The sequence below is a fragment of the Lutra lutra genome, chromosome 1 (assembly GCF_902655055.1).
Source record: "Lutra lutra chromosome 1, mLutLut1.2, whole genome shotgun sequence".
Classification (NCBI taxonomy): domain Eukaryota; kingdom Metazoa; phylum Chordata; class Mammalia; order Carnivora; family Mustelidae; genus Lutra; species Lutra lutra.
This window is the reverse complement of record NC_062278.1, coordinates 205,453,561-205,474,443: the sequence shown is the minus strand read 5'-3', so window position 1 is coordinate 205,474,443 and position 20,883 is coordinate 205,453,561. Positions and strand designations below refer to the sequence as shown.

The window sequence follows — 20,883 nt, the reverse complement described above, 5'->3', positions numbered from 1 at the left end:
TCTCTCTCTCTGATCTTGCTTTTTTTTTTTTTTTTTAATTTTATTTATTTACTTGACAGAGAGAGAGAGAGCTCACAAGTAGGCAGAGAGGCTGGCAGAGAGAGAGGGGGAAGCAGGCTCCCTGCTGAACAGAGAGCCCGATGTGGGACTCAATCCCAGGACCCTGGGATCACGACCGGAGCCGAAGGCAGAGGCTTTAACCCACTGAGCCACCCAGGTGCCCCTGGTCTTATTTCCTCACTGTGTCCACCACCATTAGAATGTCAGCTCTGTGACAGCAAGGGCTTGTCTGTTAGGCTTACTGCTCTGCCCCCATGGCTTAGCCCACGGTAGGCACTTGATGTGTTAGCAAATGACACGGGATGAAGAGAGATAGAAGAATGCAGAGGAATCTGATTACCACCAATGGCAGCCCCTCTGCACCCCCTGCGCCCGGAAGCAAGGCATCCTCCTCCGAGACCTCGTGAGGGAGTCAGTTTGCCAGGGGAAGCCGACCCTCCTGCCCCTCTTCCCAAACTCCTTAACATCCCCGGTGCCTTAAACTGTAGATGGGTTCCCACAGGGCACCTGACGGGCTCAGTCAGCTGAGCACCGTATGTGACTCTTGGTCTCAGGGTTGTGGGTTCAAGCCCCACGCTGGGTGTAGAGATTACTTAAAAATAAAATAAATAAAAAGATGGATTCCAGCATGTCTGGAGGTCTTATTACCAAGTCAAACCTAGAGGGGAAGGCTTACATATCAAAGGAATTGTAAGACTTTGTTACTTTACCTTGGTCACAATATGAAGAGTATGTGTGAGAAAAGATCCAGGTCCGGGGCCAAGGAGATAAGAACCGAAGTTTAGATGGGGCTGAATTTATCAACGCAGGTGCATCTGCCAGAAATCTGGGATTCCGTGTGCTGGCTTGAGCTACAAGGGGTCGTTCTGTGTATCTATTTGGCCAGAAGGAAAGCCGAGTCTCACTAAATGCAATCGAGATGCCGAAAGTTCCCTGGTCTCATGTAGAGGAAAGAATCCAAAGCCTCAGAAAGATTCGCTCTTCATTGAAAACAAATGTTGGACTGAGTTTCTCAGACAACTCACCCAGAGATACGCCCTTCTCTGTCGTTTAGAAGCTCGTTGCTGAGGGGAACGTCTTTCAGAAGTTTGTCTGCCAGGGCAGCTATAACACACCAAGTGGCTTAAACAACAGAAAGTTCTTGTCTCTTGGTTCTGGAGCCAAGGTGTTGGCAGGGCCACGCTCTCTCTGAAGGCACCGGGGAATCTGAATGAGGGCCCAGCCTACCTCAGTATGACCTCACCTCAACTCAGTACATCTGCAAAGACGCTATTTCTTTCTTTTTTTTTTTTAAGATTAATTTTATTTATTTGAGAGACAGCATGAGTGGGAGAGGCAGAGGCAGAGGGAGAGAATCACAAGCAGACTTGGTGCTGAGTGTGGAGCTCCACCCGGGGCTTGATCTCAGGACCCTGTGATCACCACCTGAGCTGGACACTTACCCAGCTGCGCCACCTAGGCGCCCCCAAAGATTCTATTTCTAAATAAGGTCACATTATGAGGTATCAGGGGTTAGATCTTAAATGTCTGAATTTTTTTGTAGGGGGGACACAATTCAACCTTTACTTACTTTACTTACTAGGCACTGTTCTCCATGTGGGGGATTTTTTTTTTTTTAAGATTTTATTTATTTATTTGACAGAGAGAGAGAGACAGAGGGAACACAAGCAGGAGGCCAGGGAGAGGGAGAAGCAGGCTCACCATGGAATAGGGAGCCCCATGCAGGGCTTAATCCCAGGACCCTGGGATGATCTGAGCCAAAGGCAGAGGCCTAACGACTAAGCTACCCAGGTACCCCCTTTTTATTATTTTAAAGATTTATTTAGGGGCACCTGGGTGGCTCAGTGGGTTAAAGCCTCTGCCTTCGGCTCAGGTCCTGATCCTGGGCTCCTGGGATCGAGCCCCACATTGGGCTCTCTGCTCAGCAGGGAGCCTGCTTCCCTTCCTCTCTCTCTGGTTGCCTCTCTGACCACTCATGATCTCTCTCTCTCTCTGTCAAATAAATAAATAAAATCTTTTAAAAAATAAATAAAGTTTTATTTATTTGAGAGAGAGAGAGAGCATGCACACACACTCACAGACCAGTGGAGAGGCAGAGGGAGAGAATGCCAAGCAGACTCCCCACTGAGCTCGGAGCCCAATGATGCAGAACTCAATCCCAGGACCCTGAGATCATGACCTGAGCTGAAGTCAAGAGTCAGATGCCCAACTGACTGAACCACCCAGGCGCGTCCTCCATTTTTCACTTTTTTTTTTTTTTTATATTTATTTATTTGCAGAGAGGTCACAAGCAGGCAGAGGCAGGCAGAGAGAGAGGTGGAAGCAGGCTCCCCGCTGAGCAGAGAGCCCGATACGGGGCTCGATCCCAGGACCCTGAGATCATGACCTGAGTTGAAGGCAGAGGCTTAACCCACTGAGCCACCCAGGCGCCCCTCCATTTTTCACTTTTAATAAAATAGTTTTGTTCAAACAACAACGTGCCCAGCCCCACACATGACTGGTCTAAGCCCAACATGCCAACACTTCCTTTGCCAAGTGATCACTGTATTTTCATTTATTAATATATAGTATGTATTTGTTATATTATAAACCTAACTCAAATGTTGCTGAAACCTATGTTGTTGTTTTTTTAAGATTTTATTTTTAGGGGCGCCTGGGTAGCTCAGTGTTGGGTCTCTGCTTTCGGCTCAGGTCATGATCTCAGGGTCCTGGGATCGAGCCCCGCATCGGGCTCTCTGCTCGGCAGGGAACCTGCTTCCCCTCTCTCTCTGCCTGCCTCTCTGCCTACCTGTGATCTCTGTCAAGTAAATAAATAAAATCTTTAAAAAAATTTTTTTTTATTTTTAAGTAATCACTACACCCAACGTGGGGCTCGAACTCACTGCCCTGAGATCAAGAGTCACATGCTCCACTGACTGAGCCAGCCAGACGCCCCTGCTAAAGCCTATGCCTTTGGAACAGCATTTCTTTCTATCCAAATGTCCTCTGACTCTAACATCCAATGATGGTCATTGTTTCCTAGCAACCCAAAATGCTATACAATTTTTCAATACGACAAAATATAATCCCTCTTCCTACGCTGTGGTAGAACGTTGGACCTGAAGAAAAATTCTCATAGTGTTAGATCTTATTCCTTCTGCTGTTGCTTTGCTATTAGAAGTCTTTAACATCTCCCAAAAGTGCTGAGGCCTCTCAGGTCAGGTGTCCACCCAGGACCTCAGTGTCCAGAGACGGGGGGAGGACCATCAAGCTGTCCCCTAATCTTGACCGCCAGGAAGACCATCGCAGCTGAAATCGCGCTGAACTGGGGGATGAAGGCCAGAGGTTTCTGTTACTGATCGTGACACAATTGGCAGAGCCATAGCTACTAGCAACACCGGACCTGACAGAAGCAGCCCGGCCACAGCTACCTCCATCCCGACACACTGGGAGAGGTGCAGATGAGCAGCCAACATGTCCAGCCCCATCGTGTCCACCGAGGAGCAGCCCTGCGACTTGCCCTCCACAGCCTGGCCCCAGGGCAGGAGGCATGCAGAGTCCAGTGAAGTCCTGGACCAGGGGAAAGGGAAAACCCTGCCCGTTACCATCTTCCCCAACCCAAAGGCAGGCGACAAAGGAAACAGGGCAGAACCAGCCAACACGCCCCCACTCACAACCCCCTGGTGCCCCTCCATCCTTGACCAAGCCCCTGGTTTCATCCGCTCCCCAAAGATGCCACGATCTGGGACCCATAATTTCCCCTTAACGGTCCTCCACCTCAGATGCCCCTTCACACATCTGCTTCCTGCTCGGGGGCGAGGACCCAGAATCCTAGGTTGGCCCAGAGAAAACTCGGCCCTGTCCCTGCCCATGGGCATTAGGCCCCAGGACTCACTCCGGGACAAGACAGCTTCCTCTCCAGAGAGGGGTAGGCATGGAAGTGGGAGCTGGACCGAAGATCCCAACACAGACCTATGAGAGACCTCAATGTGGGAGTCTTCAGAACCAGCTGAAAATACCTCAGAAATGGAGAGATGGCCACAAGATACAACCTTAGATTCTCATTTTTATTTTTTTTTAAGTAAGCTCTAGGCTCAACATGGGGCTTGAACTCACAACCCAGCGATCAAGAGTCACATGCTCTACTGACTGAGCCAGCCAGGCGCCCCAATTTTTTCTTTAAGTATTTATTGCAAAGAATGCTGGACACAGTGTGATGTGCAGCTGAGATCCACCATCACCCATTCCAAGGAGAATGGGAAAATGTCTTTGACGCAAGCACATGTGTCTTCGACACAAATGTTTTGACATGAGAACCGTCATGGCTAAAAGCTGGCAGCCAAGCAGTGGGTGGCTGCCCATGCAGAGAGCACTCCAGGCAGAGGTGGAGAGGATCTGCCCCAAGCGATACCATGCCCCCGACTTCCCCCTGCCCAATCCCAGTCCTCGTAACACTCTGGTCCAGCAGCTCCTGACTGCCCTCGCTGGTTGTGCCTTGCTGGTCGTGACTCGGCCAGCCGGTCCTGGAGAGGTGGGGACGTCTCAACGTACATGGCGCCAACCGAAGAGACCCACCATGGCCAATAAGCAAGCATGTCCAAGTGACCAAGTCATCGAAACTCGGGGGGACATGGAAACAAGGGCTGTGGTCCCCATGTCCCAAAGGCAGTGGCATGGTCCTCTGGTCCTGACTTCAGGGCTAGGGGCTCTGGCAGGCATAAGTCCAGAAGCTCCTGCCCCAGCCCTCCACCAGGTCTGTCCACGGCCACTGCAGTGCACAAGGCTGAGACGGCCAGCCAGGGCGGGGGCACATGTTCCCCTCAGGGGCAGGTGGTACCTACAGGCTACAAAGCTCCAGGAGGCTGGGAAAGATGGGCTGTTCTGCCAGGGAAGTTTCCAGGTACAATGTGGGCTCAGAATCCCGGACCAGGACCCAGTTGTGGACAGCAGGGCCTCGGACTACAGACCCAGACACTTCCTCACGCAGCTTCTCAACTTGCCAGCCAGGTCTCCTGCCCAGAGACAAGATGGAGCCCAGACCCCCTGGCCAGCCTGCCTCCCTGGGCCCAAAGGAACTCAGGGGTGTGTGACAGATGGCAGCCCCCCGGGGTGGTTCTCACGCCAGGCTCCCACACACGGGAAGCCGAAGCTGTGCCATCCTGGGAAAATCCTCCCCTGGGCAGGGTGCCCCCACCTTCTTGCCGGTCCCCTGCTCGGTCTCACGGGTGGAGGGCAGCGAATGCCAGGACAGGCTTGTTTCTCTGAATGGTTCACAGCAAATGCATTTCTCGGCCACCAGGGTCCACTCCTGTGTGGACACAGCAGCGACGGGGCAGAGGTAGTGAGGGGAACACAGTAGGGGACGGAGAGGCGGGATGGCAGCCTCTTCCTCGAGCACCTGGGTCGGCACAGGGAAGGGAGTTTGCACGACCACCCCGACTTCATGTGCTTTCACCGGGACAGCCATGGGGCAGGGGTGGCTTGGGCCCCCAGATCCCCCAAATGTTCCAGCATATGCACGGTCGAGAAGGGGTGACCACAAGGGCCGCACTCCCTGTGGGCTTCTGCTGAAGTGAGCACACGGCGCTCACGAGCGGCTCCGACATGAGGGCCGGGCCTCGGCGGCTCTCCAGTTCCCGGTGGGGCAGGATGGGAGGGGCACCCCTGGGGCAGATCCAGTCTGGCCAAAACTTTACAGCAGCCCATCGGGCACGGCGTCTAACCCTGTCACCATCGATGAGGAAGCAGGGGGGCCAGTGCATGGCCTCTGGGATGTTCCAGCAGAGAAACTGTCACACGGGCCAGGGGGCCTGTCATGACAGCACCGGCAGAGCTCAGTATCTGCCTGGGGGTGGCGGTGGAGGAGACACGGTCACTGGTGCGCAGGGACCGTGACGAGGGCTTCCTCCGGGGGCCTCGAGATGTCTACATTCTGCAAAACACACACACAAAACACAGAACGTTCACTCTGTGGCCAGAACAGATAGACACCCACTGTCCTGCTGTCTACTTTACTCATCACTGCAGTCTTCTAGGTTCACATACTCACCATCCCAGAGCCCTGGCTGTGGGACTCCAACCCCCAAATTTCCCTAAGAGCAAGGTGCCCAGGAGCCTCTCCACAGGTGAGTGGGTAGACAAGCACAAGAAGTCAAAGGAGGGGAGGAAGGTGCTTGGGTTCTGCTCGCTCCTTGCTCACGGGACCAGCAGTGCCCAGAACGAGGCCATCCCACCTCCTGCCTCAGACGTGAGGCAACTGGGAGGGAACAGTGGCTGGGGGCTCAAATCCTCACCGGTGGGGGCAGGGAAGGGAACCCCCTCCTGGAGGTGCCCACCTCCTGGTCTAAGTCTTGGTGGGCAGGTGTCTGATGAGGCCCCAGGAGCCTGTGTACCCCTCCTCGTCTGCAGCCTGCTCTGTCCTCTCAGAGCCGGGGTGCAGGGCGCCCTGGACCTCCCAAAGCTGTCAGCTACAGACGGGCCTCACCGAGCCACAAAGACCGGCCCCTTCCATGGCCTGCAGGGCTCAGGCCTGAGGGATACGGGGCCTGATACTTTCCTCAGCTCCATGAGACGGTCCTATGAGTCCCCCAATCCTGGTGGCCCATCTTCTTGATTGTGGGCCCTCACAACCAGCACCTGCTGAAGCAGGTCACCTGGGGCCACCGTGATGCACCCGGACCCACAGGGAAGAAGAAACGGCCCCCAGGGGCCCACCTCTGGGTTTGCTGAACCAGCCACTGCAAGGGGAGGGACAGGTATGACTCTGATGGGGGATGGGGCAGGCTTCCTGGGGGCCCCTTTCCCATCTCAGTTTGCTCCCAAGAATGGGCTATGGGCTAGGGCCTGGGGATCCTGCCACCTAAAGAGAACCTGTGGTCAGCGGAAGTTGGCCTCTCGGAAGGCAGCATGCAGAGGGGGGGCAAAGGGGCTGCCAGGGAACCTCTGGGTCCCACCCTATAGATGTGAGGTTCAGCCCCCAGTGCCTGCCGGGTCCAGGGGCTTCTCTTACCATCACCCTGTCAGTCAGAGAGGGCCCACTGCCTTCTGGACTTCCCTCAACACAAAGGGCCCCTGTTAGGACATGCCTTCCCCAGTGACCTATGCGGGCCAGAGGGGGCCTGCAAGCAGAGTCTCAGGACAAACAGGGAAGAGGCCTGCACGGTGGATGGTCCCAGTGAGGGGGCAGCGCCTTAAGAACATCCACACATCTCTGCTGGTGGGGATCAAGGCCAAAGGGCTGCAGGTGAGCAGCCCAAGTTGTGCACCTTTGGCAGGGACCCAGAGCCCCCCCCCCACACACCCCCTTAAGGGGGCAGCAGGCACAAATGAGACCCCAGGAGCCTTCTTGGTGCACCCGACTCCAGGAATGGGATCCAGAAGGGCCGGTCCAGCCCTTGGCCTCAGTGGAAGAGGTAAGCAATGTGGCAGAGAGACCTCCCATGGGCATGGAAAGGGGTTCTAGGCAATGGTTCCAGGAGCTTCTACCTTAAACAAGGCACTGGGGGAACACAGGGTCATGAACTGCTCTATAGCAGGACCGTCTCTGTCCAGCACCAAAACACTCTTAAACCTTTCCCCAACAAAAAGCACATACCATTTTAGTTTTTAAAGGTGCTCGAAGTTGGAAAGGATGCCCATGAGGCCTGAACTTGGAGGGGATCATGGAAGAATCTCCACCCGTCCCCTTGTAGGCCTCCTGCTTCCTTCCCAGCTGAGGTTCCCTCTCCCGCTGGCTCAGACCTCTATGGTAGGGCTGCTGGGAAGCCACCATACCCAGGGTCAGGCACTTCCTACCCTGGTGGCCCAGCTCCAGGGACTTCCCCAATCCCAGGGCAGCACCCTTGGGAAGGCCTGGTCCAGAGCCATGACCTTGCCCTGACAACAAGACAGCAGGCTTGGCACAGAACTCAAGTTCTCTCTGGCAGGCACCCCAGCTGGCTCTGGGCCTGGGAGATGCTGTATCTGGATACCCCTGGGAATAAGCTCACCACCCCAGCCGTAACCCCGTTGCTACCTGAGGCCTGTCCCGGTGCGTGTTCACAGCCATCACATTCAGGAATATGGACTCCACTTTACAACCTGCCAAAGGGAAGATGTAAATCCATTTCCCCTCCTGGAGCCATAGAGGGTAGAGGCTTCTCTTGGGTGGCAGTCCTGGGTGTCACAGAACAGGCAGCCATTCTCAGCCTCATCCAGTCCTCCCACCTTAGGCAGCTTTGGGGAGCACGTGAGGAAGGACAAGACACACCTCAGCCCTGTGTTTATCATGTGCCACCGTGCAACCTTGGTGAGAAGCCCAGACACCCAGGAGGGCTTCACCGAGGACACAAGCTGTCCACTGCCAGGGCAGAGCCGTCTAAGCAGCCCCAGGCCTGAGCTCCACATGTTATCGTTCCGTGAGCCTTCAGGGCCCCTGAACCACTCATACCCCAATCCACAAACACAAGGCCAAATCCACATCACACCAGGTGCTCCGTGCAATGGGCACGAGGGGATGGGCACACAGGGGCCTGACATCAGCTGTCGCTGGGCTTTCTGGTCATTCTCCCAAGGACACGACCCCTTGAGGGGTGCCTCGTAGCATGTGCTGAAGGTGACGAGTTGAGACCCAGGAGCTTAGGAGGCGGCCTGAAGTCCCTTGCAGGCACAATGAAAGGCAGAGGTGGGGCTCGAATGAGTCCGCCCTCAAGATACTCTGAATATTTTAAGGCCCAGGTCCTGGGGGCCATCGGGGTTTCAGAAAAAACCAGAAAAGCCCGTCATGCGGGCGGACGATGGTTAAGGATCGCTGGAAAGGCTCAAGTGGCCACAGAAATTAAAACAAAAAAAAAAAAAAGGAAACTAGGAAAGGCAGTGAGTGGACAGAGGAGGAATGAGCCCCTAAGCCCCTAAGGGGATTTTCAAGGGATCTACAGAAACATCATGGAGCCCCGTGGAAAGCCAGTGTCTGGCAAGCAGGCCAGTGTTCCAGAAGCTTCCTTACCGTAAGCCACAGGGGTCAGCTTCAGGACAGTGTGCAGTGGACACTTGAGGTAGGGCAGCTGCTCTGTGGACACAATTGGGCAGGGCTGGCACACCAGGGACGCCCACATAACAGTCCCTCTGTCTCCCTCACATACACACACCCCACCTCCCTGGGGGCTGGCCTGTACCTGCTGCCTTATCAAGGAAGTAGGCCAGGAGACAGCGCATCACGGCCTGGTGACAGATGACCAGCACATTCTCTTGCCTCTCCAGCTCCATGATGACAGGCTCGAGGCGCTGGACCAGGTCCTCGTAGGACTGCAAGGACAAGCAGGAAGGGTCCCTCAGGCCCTGCTCCAGCGGTAGTGATGGATATGTTCTTGGTAGCAGGCTACCTCCTCCCTCCCAGGACCCTCACTGTTTGGGGAGGCTATGGCTAGATATCCTCCAGCCTGGCACCCCGGCGGCATGGGCAGTGGGGGTGGGCAGCTCTGGGCTAGGGCCTGTCTCTATAGGACAGTGAGATGTCCAGCTTGAGAGGGAAGCTGGGAGGGGAGAAGAACTGGCAGTCTGGGAAAGAGAATGCATCCTCTAGCCCAGGGCCAGGTCCCAGGAGGACTGGAGGGCTGGGCTGGGCCTCAGGCTGCCAGCCAAAGGGGGCCATCTCCCTGCCTACCCACAGGGACCCCAGTGGAACCCCCAACTGCTGGAAACTGAGGACTGGGAATAGAGATGCAGCGCCCTTCCAGCCCACGGCAGATGTAACGCAGAGAAAGAACCATGGGGGTGGGAGGAGCAAAGACCCCCAGAACTTTCTGGAACATAACCCATCGGCATGCCTGAGGGCCCAGGAACAGAGATCCTCATGGTCGAAGTGCCCTGGGCCTCCCCTGGGTGCTGCGAGGTAGCCTATGAGGGAGCCCTTGGACCAACCCGTGGGCCCTAAGGTGTAGAGCTTCCCCTGGAGATCAAGCCCTCTTTGCACACAGTGAGCAGGCCTTCAAAACATTCAAAACACAGCCCCCCGCAGGCTGACAGGGAGCAATGCCCCGTAGTTCCCGGGGAATCCTAGATCAGTTCTTTCGGTAACTGTAATTTCCCTATTTCCCTGCTGTATTCTCAACTCTGAACAGGCAACTGCTTTGCTTCTTTCCATGGTTATCTGGGTTAGTTTCATTTTTTTTTTTTAAAGATTTTATTTATTTATTTGACATACAGAGATCACAAGTAGGCAGAGAGAGAGGGGGAAGTAGGCTCCCTGCTGAGCGGAGAGCCCGATGCCCAGGACCCTGAGATCATGACCTGAGCTGAAGGCAGAGGCTTTAACCCACTGAGCCACCCAGGTGCCCCACTGGGTTAGTTTTAAATCTGAGCTCTGCCTCACAGTACGATGTGGGGAATAATTAATGCTCCCCGGAGCCTTACTTTTCCTGAAGATAGTCTAGCGGCGGGGGGGGGGGGCAAGAGCCTGGCACCTGGGGTGGGGGGCAGCTTCTGCAGCTGTCCATGTATGTGCGTACATATGTGGGTGTCTTTATCTGGCCACTGTCCCAGGCCACCTCCCAGAACGGGGAGATACCCAAGTCAAAGGTGACTGACTTCTGACCTGGGCCCTGGGCTGAGGCAGGAGCCAGCCTGAGGGAAGGTGTCTGAGCACATGGCTTCTTGTGGCCACGACTCAACTGAGGAAGGTCTTCCTAGCCTGTATTCAGGGCCCTGTGTCTGGAGCCATGGGGAGGGCATGCGTGATCCCTGTGATACCCTGGGGAAGGGGAAAGGCAAAGATGGGGAACATCGGAGAGTAGGAATCTAACGAGTCTCAGAGTTGGGAGTCCCGTGCAGCCATGTCCATCCACCGCCAAAGGTGGGTGGGGACCGCGGCCTGGGTACCATGGAAGGGAAGTGGCAGAGATGACACACACACACCCAGCCTGGCCAAGCTCTGAGGTCAGGCCCCACCTGCTGCCCACGCAGCCTCCACAGAGTCCCCCAGGGGCCCTGGGGCAGACGGCAGGGGGCAGCTGGGGCTAAGCCCCCATATCCCACCTACCTCCCCCTTGGGGTACCGGTACCGGTACTTGTCCTGGTCCCGCAGGGCAAATTCCAGTGGATAATGATCTTGAATTTCTTCATAGGTCATCTCCTCACAGACACCCTAAGGAGATAGGGAAGTCGTCACATCTCCCATGCCAGGCCCGGGGATCAGCCCTGTGTTGGGGACGCAGGGGAGGGCAGGCAGAGGGGACCAGGTTTACGGGGCATTTCCTGGGCCATGGGGGCTCTCCCAGCTTGGAGCTTAGAATCCCCCTGGAAAGAGCAGGCTTGTGGGGACACTGACCAAGGGGGCAGCCCCGCGTTTGTAAAGAGCTACCACAACAATCTTTTTCATCCATCCAGTTTATGCCATAAAAATAAACAGGAATGTTAACTATGTGTCTTTCCTTGTGTCTTTTGTTCTCTGTGCTGTTAAAATATGTATTCTGAATTATAGATGTCGTACAAGCCATAAAGCAAGATTTCACTTGTATCCTTCGACACACACACACTCACACATAGTGTAGATTACCTTCTATAAATGCTATTTTTTTTTTAATCCAGCAAAGAACACTGGTTGACAACACATAAGTGTGGTTTAAGGGCCCCAAGAGGGGAAGAAGCCATAAAATGTCCTAATAAAAAGTTGCTGGCCTCTGCCTTTGTTCTAAGTTGTTTTCTAGACCAAGCCTTGGGGCAAAGGTGTCTATTAAGAAGGAAAAGCCAAGAGAAAAACTTTTAGCTGTAAATGTCTATATGGGGGGAAAAAAAGAAGAAGAAGAAAGATCTCAAATCAATAATCTGATCTTCCACCTTAAGATACTGGAAAAAAGAAGAGCAGGCTAAAGGCAGAGCAAGCAGAAGGAAGGAAGTAATAAAGACCAGAGCAGTAAAGGAACGTAACAGAAAACAGAAGACAAGGAAAAACGATGGAAGCAGAAGTGGGTTCCTTGATAAGATGAACAGAATTCACAAACCACATATTGACAAGAGAAAAAGCTCTAGTCACTATGATTAGGCATCACAGAGGAACAGGACTACCAAGCTTCCAGAACGAGAAGAGACTCTAAGGGGCTATTGTGAACAACTCTGTGCCAACAAATGAGATAACTTATGTGAAATAAGAAAATTCCGAGAAAGACAAACCATATTTGTTGAGTCAGATGTGCCCCTCCTGAAAGAGACCATCAAGTCCTAATGCATGGTACCTGTGAGCGCAACCTTATTTAGAAGTAGGGTTTTGGGGCATCTGGGTGGCTCAATCGGTTGAGTATCGGACTCTTGATTTTGGCTCAGGCCATGATCTCAGGGTTGTGAGACTGAGCCCTGCGTCAGGCTCTGTGCTCAGTGCAGAGTCTGCTTGAGATTCTGTGTCTCCCCTTTCCTCTTCCCCTCCCCCAGCTCACACGTGCTCTCTCACCCTCTTTCTAAAATAAATAAAACACATTTAAAAAAAAGATTTTATATATTTATTTGACAGAGAGCGAGAGAGCACAAGAGGAGGAGTGGCAGAGGGAGAGGGAGAAGCAGACTTGCCTCTGAGCAGGGAGCCTGACCCAGGGCTTGATCCCAGGACCCCAGGATCGTGACCTGAGCTGAAGGCAGACGTTTAACCAACTGAGCCACCCAGGGACCCCTAAAACAAATAAAATCTTTTAAAAAAAAGAAAAAGAATGGGGCACCTGGGTGGCTCAGTGGGTGAAAACCTCTGTCTTCGGCTCAGGTCATGATTTTAGGGTCCTGGGATCGAGCCCCACATCAGGCTCTCTGCTCAGTGGGGAGCCTGCTTCCTCCTCTCTCTCTGCCTGCCTCCCTGCCTACTTGTGATTTCTGTCAAATAAATAAATAAAATCTTAAAAAAAAAAAAAAGAGTTTTTTCAGATGTAACCAAGTAAATGAGGTCACCAAGGGTGGGCCCCAGTCCACTTACTAGACGTCCTTTCAAGACGACCAAGTGAAGACACAGAGAGACACACACAGGGAAGAAGGCCATGCGAGGACAGAGATTGCAGCTGTAAGTTAAGGAATGCCGAGGGCTGTTGGCAAGCACCAGATACTCGGTAAAAATATGGGCATTTAGGGGGCACCTGGGTGGCTCAGTGGGTTAAAGCCCCTGCCTTCGGCTCAGGTCATGATCCCAGGGTCCTGGGATCAAGCCCCACATTGGGCTCTCTGCTCAGCAGGGAGCCTGCTTCCCTTCCTCTCTCTCTGCCTGCCTCTCTACCCACTTACGATTTCTGTCTGTCAAATAAATAAATAAAATCTTTAAAAAAAAATATGGGCATTGAGAGTGATTCTAGTAAAGGCTCAGATGGAAGTGAAGCATGGTAGAGAGAGCTTCTATCATCTTAGAAATACATATATCCTCACGAGCATAATACTGCTAGAAATACGAATGTTGGGGCACCTGGGAGGCTCCATCGGTTAAGCAGCCAACTGGAGACTTCAGCTGAGGTCATGATCTCGGGGTCCTGGGATCGCGCCCCATACCGGGCTCCACACTCAGCAGGGAATCTGCCTGAGATTCTCTCTCTCCCTCTTCCTCTGCCCCACTGCCCTCACTCATGCTCTTTCTCTCTCTCTCTCTCTCTCAAATAAATATATAAATCTTTTAAAAAAAGAAAAAGAGGGCGCCTGGGTGGCTCAGTGGGTTAAGCCGCTGCCTTCGGCTCAGGTCATGATCTCAGGGTCCTGGGATCGAGCCCCGCATCGGGCTCTCTGCTCAGCATGGAGCCTGCTTCCTCCTCTCTCTCTGCCTGCCTCTCTGCCTGCTTGTGATCTCTGTCTGTCAAATAAATAAATAAAATCTTTAAAAAAAAAAAAAAAAAAGAAAAAGAAATATGAATGTGAAAAGTACTTCTGGTGAGGCCACAGAAGGAAATGGAAATGGTAATTTACTGGACACTAAAGAAAAGGCGATCTTTGTTAGAAAATGGCAGAGAGCTTGCTGAAGGATGTTCTACTGTTGGTAGGTTATAAAAAAAAAAAAAAAGGCAGATGATAGCGAGAGTTGGTAAGGATGCGGAGAAATCACCCCCCTCAGGCACTGCTGGTGGGAACGTACAAGGCTGTGGCCTGGCAGTTTTCCACAAGGTTAAATACAGAGTTTACCATGTGGGCCCGCAATTCCACTCCTCCATATACGCCCAAGAGAAAGGACAACGTGTCCACACAAAAAGCTGCACACGAATATTCACAGCAACATCATTCCTAGGAGCCCCCAAACGCATATCCCGCAAAAGCCCGTCAGCTGAGGACTGGATATGTCGTATGGGGTACATCCGTCCAACAGGATACGGGACAACATAACGGGATGAAGCTCGGACACTTGCTACCACACACATGGACCTTGAAAACATGCTAAGTGAACGAAAAAAAACACTAAGTCACACACAAAAAATTCCATAGTGTATGATTCCATTTATATGAAATATCCCCACTAGGCCAGTCCACGAAGACACAAAACAGATGAGTGGTAGCCTCAGGCTGGGGGGAGGAATTGAAAGGAAATGGAGGGATGGGGTCAGGGTTGCTTTTTGGAGCAATGCAATGTTTGAGATTAATTGTGGTTGTGGTTGCAGAGCTGTGTGACTATACTAAGAACCACTGAATTGTACGCGTTAGGTAGGTGAACCAGATGGTATGTGCATTATTTCTCAATAAAGCTGGTATTTAAAAAAAAAAAAAGAAAGAAAGAAACAGAGAAGGCCGTGAATTGTGGACTGAACTAAGGAAAAAAAAAACACCCCAGTGTTGAAACAGAAGGCTAGCCCAAGGCTGTTTACCAGAACCCAGGAAAAGAACAAAGATAAACACAGAAGAATGGTGACTAGATCACAGATATTAGGAAAACTGGAAAGATAAAGAAGAGAATCCTCCAGCATCTAGGAAAATAATCAGATTAACTACAAAGGGAAAAAAAGAAACAACTGGGGTGGCCTAAGGCTTCTGTGTGAAGCCCAGGGTTAGAGCTGCAACTGAGCCCCTGCAGGTCACACGCCGGCGGAAACATGGCCGCCAGCCTCCATGACTCCCAGCAGTCCCAGCTGATGGGAGCCTACAGGACGGTCAAAGGAGCTACAAGAGGGTCACAAAAAGTGCTTACCCTTTTCAAGAGCTCACCAGTTCTCCCCCAAACTCCCTCCTTCCACTCAGTAGATAAATATTTAGCGAGTCCCCAACGTGTTGGACACAAGGAAGACACAGTTCTTGCTCTCACGTGACCCAGAACCCCTCCCAGGGGCCGGAAACCCGGAATGGTTCTGGACGCTTGTTTTCTTCAAAGTTATAACTTTTTTCCCCTTTCCCACATGTTGGTTCCTTGCACCTGGTCCAGTTCCAACCACAGGGCAGGCTGGCATAAATAAGTGAATAAATGAGTAAAGGGCCTGCAGATCCCTCCACTCCTCTTTCTTGCTCGGCTGCTAGCCACATTCCAGGTGTCACCTTACCATTCTAGTGTCACCTGGTAAGGTGCCACTGCGGGCACCTCTCACTGGTCTCCCTTCTCCACCCTGTCCCCCTTCCTCACCCCCAACAACCCGTTCTCTACGCCAGCTGGGGTGACCTTTCTACAATTCAAATCTGCTCTCATTACCAGCCTGCACTTCAGGCAATGGTGGCCTCGCCTGTTTCAGAGCAGCCCTCCAGGGAGAGCAACTGGAAAAGCCAGACAGAAAAAAAAAAATTTAATTTGCTTGATATTATCATAGAGCAACAAGGCGGAGAGGCTGTGAGGGGCCCAGATCTTGGAGAAAAGGGAAGCCCAAAGATAGAAACCTGGTACATGGCATCATTTCTCCCTTTGGGGTTGTGTTGCTTTGAAAGTGGCAGTTAAAAGGATGAGAAGTTGGGGGTGAGGGAGATGGGTGAAGGTGGTCCAAGGGTACAAAATTCCAGTGATAAGATAAGTCTTGGGACACCTGGGTGGCTTCAGTTGGTTAAGCGTCTGCCTTCAGCTTAGGTCACAATCCCGGGATCCTGGGATTGAGTCCCGCATCAGGCTCCCTGCTAAGCAGGGAGCCTGCTTCTCCCTCTGCCTGCTGGTCCCCGGGCTTGTTCCCTCTCTCTTTCTCTCGCTCTCTCTCACACACACACACAAATAATAAAATCATAGATTATACATACATAAAAAAAGATAAATAAGCTTTCGGGATATAACATACATCATGGTGACTTTGTAATTAACATTTGTAATTAACAATTAACATTGTAATTAACAATACTTTGTCATATATTTGAAAGTTGCTGAGGGGCGCCTGGGTGGATTGGTCAGTTAAGCATCCACCTTTGGTTCAGATCATGATCCCGGAGTCTGGCATCGAGTCCCAGGATTGAGTCCCGCATTGGGTTCCCTGCTCAGTGGGAAGTCTGCTTCTCCCTCTTCTCCTCCCCACCACTCGTGTTCTCTCTCTCACTCTCTCTCAAATAAATAGACAAAATCTTTAAAAAAAAAAAAGAAAGAAAGTTGCTGAGAGATCGGATCTTAAAAGTTCTCACACACACATAAAAAATGAATAACTATGGCAGTTGACAGACGTTAACTTATTTTAGTCATTTCGTAATATATAACTCTACCAAATCCTCGTGTTGTGCACCTAAAAGTAACACGCTGTTACATGCCGACTATATCTCAATAAAACCGGGGATGAGGCGGGGAGGAGGAGAAGCTAAACAGGAAGTAGGGACTGAGTGGACAGAAGCCTGGCCGAGCTGGCAACCATCTTGGACTGAGGGGCCAGAAACAGAAGCTTGGGCCCACAAGGTTTTCAATCAGAACCTTACAGGTCACATTCTAGGAGGAGGAAGACCTGAACATTGATTGCCCTCTACAAAGATCAAAACTCAGCTTAGCAATTGCTCTATGCCTGAGTCGACTACGGTAACCCACCCCAACTGGCTGCCCAAAGTGAAAGTTAATCCTCTGGGGAGAGACAACATTCACCTGGGCCTAAATTATGTCCAGCACGGTTCATCCAAAACGTCCAGCTCCCAGTCAAACATTGGGACGTATCCAGAATACATAAAGAACTCCTAAAAACCCCCAAGAAAAAAAAGGCAGACAATCCAGTCTGGGAAGAAAAAGAACGAAAGACCTCACAAAAGATACCCAAATGGCCAAGAAACAGACAAAAAACTACCATAATTAAAATCATGTGATACTGTAGATCATACTTAATATAAAAGTAGATGAAATAAATCAACAGGGAAAAGATAGATGGGTGGTTATAGGTAAGTGAGTTACCTGGGGAGAGATCAGTTTTTTGTTTTTTGGGTTTTTTTTAAACATTTTATTTATTTATTTGACAGAGAGAGATCCCAAGTAGGCAGAGAGGCAGGCAGAGAGAGAGGAGGAAGCAGGCTCTCCACGGAGCAGAGAGCCCAATGTGGGGCTCGATCCCAGGACCCTGGGATCATGACCTGAGCTGAAGGCAGAGGCTTTAACCCACTGAGCCACCCAGGCGCCCCGAGAGATCAGTTTTTAAGGCTTGTGTTGGAACACCAGAAGAAATTTTGGTTGGTCGAGATAGTTAAATTCAAAAGAAGGAAAGTGGGGAGGGGAGGAATCCAATCCCTAAAAACTGAAGGAAAGTGAAGGAGAGAGCTCCCCCAGGGCCTTGGCACAGTCACCCTGGCTGAGCTCTGCTGAGCCCAGGAGCACCGAGCAGCACAGGGCGGGGGCAGTGAGGGTCCGTGGGGATGACAAGCAGATGGGGATAGTGAACGCCGGGCAAGGGAGGGGCAGGGACTGCAGCGGAAGGCGGGGGCACTGGGGACACCGAGCAGCAGAGGGTAGGGACTGGGGACACCCAGCAGCAGAGCGTGGGCACTGAGGGCACTAAGCAGTGGAGGGCGGGGGCACTGGGAGGGCAGCAAAGGGCAACTGATTACCGCGTCGATCTCGTTGAGGACCTTCCACTGCTCGTACGGCACACCCAGGGCCTCGGCTGTCTGGATGGTCCTCTTCATCTGGCTCGTCCAGACCTTCAGGTCCTTTATGTTCTGATCACGGATGAACTGGGCCAGACTTCTGGCAAACTGAAATGCATCAGAAACAAATTCAGACCCACAGGCCCAAGGCGGCCCTTCAAAGGACCACAAAGCCATAGGGCACAACAGAATCATGCCCACCCAGCCCCAGAACACAGAGAACTGACCTCCTGAGAGCACCCACACCCACGAGCGCTCTCGTTACACGTTCTCACCAGATGCTCCCAATTCCAGTTGTGAAGCATTATGCCCCTTGCCATCGCCCACCTCCCAACCAGATGGCCCAGACCACATGGCCTCCCCACAGAGGCCTGAGCATCTCCCCCAGACTGCGGGGCAGCCATCAGCTGCATTGCAGGGACTTGGGTCACTCCCATAACGGCGTGCCTCTCCAAGGAAAGGGGCTCAGCTGGTGACAGCTCACATGGAAGCCAGAGATCCAAGCGTGGTGCTTGGTGACTTTCCCTACATGATAGGAACATTTCAGATTGAATGAAGGTCATCCACCTTGATTACACATGAACTACGAGAGCTGGAGCCAGGCCTGTTGAACACATGCATACATGCACCCAGCTGCGCACGGCTCCCCCCACCACCCCCGAGCAGGCCAATGCATGCGTGCACACACACACACACACACACACACACACGCACTGACCTCCCTGCCCCGGGGGGACAGGCCCGGGTCCCCGCCGATCCGGCCCTTGAGGTTGAGCTCGCTTTCCCCGTGTCGGCAGAGGTAGATGGAGCGGGGGGTCACGTGGATGTTCATGAGGTAGTACACGATGCGGCTCTGGATGTGGTCCGCCACGCGGTTCACCACGTAGCTCTGCCCCACGTCCATGATCTTGATATAGGACAGATCCCTTTCCAGAGAGAAGGGCGACAGAGACATGTGAGTGTGACTGCGCCCCCCTGCCAGCCACAGAGCTGTGTGCTCCAGACCACCAGGCTCGAGATCACGACACACGGGACGGGCAGTGGGTGTGCAAGTGACGGGATGAGGAGGGAGCAACACAACACGTGGGACATCTAGACAGACCCCGTGAGAGGTGCTCAACACTTATCGTGTTTCTAAAAGGTGACATCGAAAGGGTCAGTCATACACATTGTGACTGTCACCCCAGCTCTGTGGCCCCCAGGCCCCACTTGCCTACCTCTGAGCTCTTAACGCACAGTCTGTAAGGTGAAGAAGAGAGAGTTTTTTTCCAGGCCTGACCTTGGGGTAGCTGGTAAACCTTCTTCGCCTCCGCTCCCCTGGCCAGCCACCCTTGGACCTGCTTCTCCTTCCCCCAGGAAGCCTGCTCCTGTACCCCAGCTCAGCCGCTTCCCTTGCTCACTCAGGCTGGGCAGCGGGGCGGCTGGGAGAACATGCTCACTCGTCTGTTTATGTTTGCTGGGTGTTGGGGTGGCAGCAGGAGGAAAGGCAGGGTTTCTCGGGCATCATGCTCTGCGTTGGCCTAGGGAGGCTGTCTGAAGGTTCTTAGCTGAGTTCTCACTGTCTGGCCCGAGGGCCTGGGTTTAGGGTTAGGGTTGTTACACAAACACCAATAAAAACAGCAGCAGCAGCAACTGAGAAATCCGACAGGAGCAGCTCCATCTGGCTAAGCCCCTCTTGTGCGGTTACATCACAGAACCACAAGAACCACTGTGCTGGGGTGACTGGAGAACACAAAAAACCACAGGGGCCCAGGCAGTGGGTGCTGACTGGCCTGGGCTGGCCACAGACACTCAGTCAGTGTAGGAACTGTTCTGTAAAGACACCCAGAAATCATCTCTCTTCCAGGCGCCTGTTCCCCCTGGTTTGTACGCATGAGATGTTCTCATATGATTATACTATACAGGACCCATGTCCAGGTTTATATTCCAGACGTTCAGGTAATGTTACAAAACTTACCCTTTCGCCTGTGTCTTGGCTATGATCTGTGACTATGCAATACTTTACCAGGGGCCACAGTGTTACTGACTTAACCACTGCCCCCACTAGGCTGTTACACAGAAGTTGGCAAACTATGGCCAACAAGTCAAATTCGGCCCACAGCCTGTTTTTGTAAATAAAGTTTTATGGGAATAGGAGTCATGCCCATTTACTGACATATTGTCTACGTCTCCTTTGCACTACAATGGCAGAGTTAAATAGCTCAACAGAAACTGTTTATTCCCAAAGCCTAAAATATTTGCTACCTTACCCTTTACAGATAGAGTTTGCTACTGTAAGAGCCTTAACTGCATGCCCCTTGCGGGTCTGAAGACCCCTCCCCACCCAACACTTACTTTTGCTGGGTTTGTCATTCCAGAAGGAGCCTGTGGAGCTAACCAGCACAGGCCACTGCCAGCTGTATGTAGACAGGATCTGGGCACTCCCCCTACCCCCACCGCCTCAAAACACAGACTGTGCGCTCACAGAACATGAAATGTTTGCAAATGCCCTGCGGGAAGGCCCTCCACACAGAAATTAGGCTTGATTTTATAAGAGAATAGCAGAAAATTCTTTCTTCCTTTTTTCTTCCTTTCTCCCTCCCTCCCTCCCTTCCTTTCTTTTTATTTTTTAATTTTTTAAAAAGATTTTATTTATTTATTTGACAGACAGAGATCACAAGTAGTCAGAGAGGCAGGCAGAGAGAGAGGAGGAAGCAGGCTCCCCGCTGAGCAGAAAGCCCGATGCAGGGCTCAATCCCAATGACCCTGAGACCATGACCTGAGCCGAAGGCAGAGGCTTTAACCCACTGAGCCACCCAGGCGCCCCCCTTCCTTTCTTTTTAGCAAGCTCTATGCCCAATACAGGGCTTGAACTTATGACCCTGAGATCAAGAGTCGCATGGAATAACAGAAAATTCTGACTTGCTGAGCCTCACA

At 52.3% G+C, this 20,883-nt stretch overlaps 1 protein-coding gene across 9 annotated transcripts in view; it reads right to left on the bottom strand.

Moving 5' to 3' along the window:
* Window positions 1-4,217: 4,217 nt before the first annotated feature.
* The window catches only part of PFKFB4 (6-phosphofructo-2-kinase/fructose-2,6-biphosphatase 4), a 34,317-nt gene continuing 17,651 nt past the window's right edge, over window positions 4,218-20,883 (bottom strand). For 8 of the 9 annotated variants that reach the window (XM_047694747.1, XM_047694793.1, XM_047694722.1 and 5 more), the window contains exons 8-14: window positions 18,686-18,893; window positions 17,929-18,075; window positions 11,054-11,158; window positions 9,192-9,321; window positions 9,023-9,085; window positions 8,054-8,118; window positions 4,218-5,971 (exon numbers count right to left, since the gene is read on the bottom strand). In XM_047694747.1, coding sequence (XP_047550703.1) covers window positions 5,912-5,971; window positions 8,054-8,118; window positions 9,023-9,085; window positions 9,192-9,321; window positions 11,054-11,158; window positions 17,929-18,075; window positions 18,686-18,893 — 778 coding nt within the window. In that variant the 3' untranslated portion in view covers window positions 4,218-5,911. The remainder of the gene's footprint in view (window positions 5,972-8,053; window positions 8,119-9,022; window positions 9,086-9,191; window positions 9,322-11,053; window positions 11,159-17,928; window positions 18,076-18,685; window positions 18,894-20,883) is intronic. The other variant, XM_047694738.1, reaches the window with a different exon arrangement.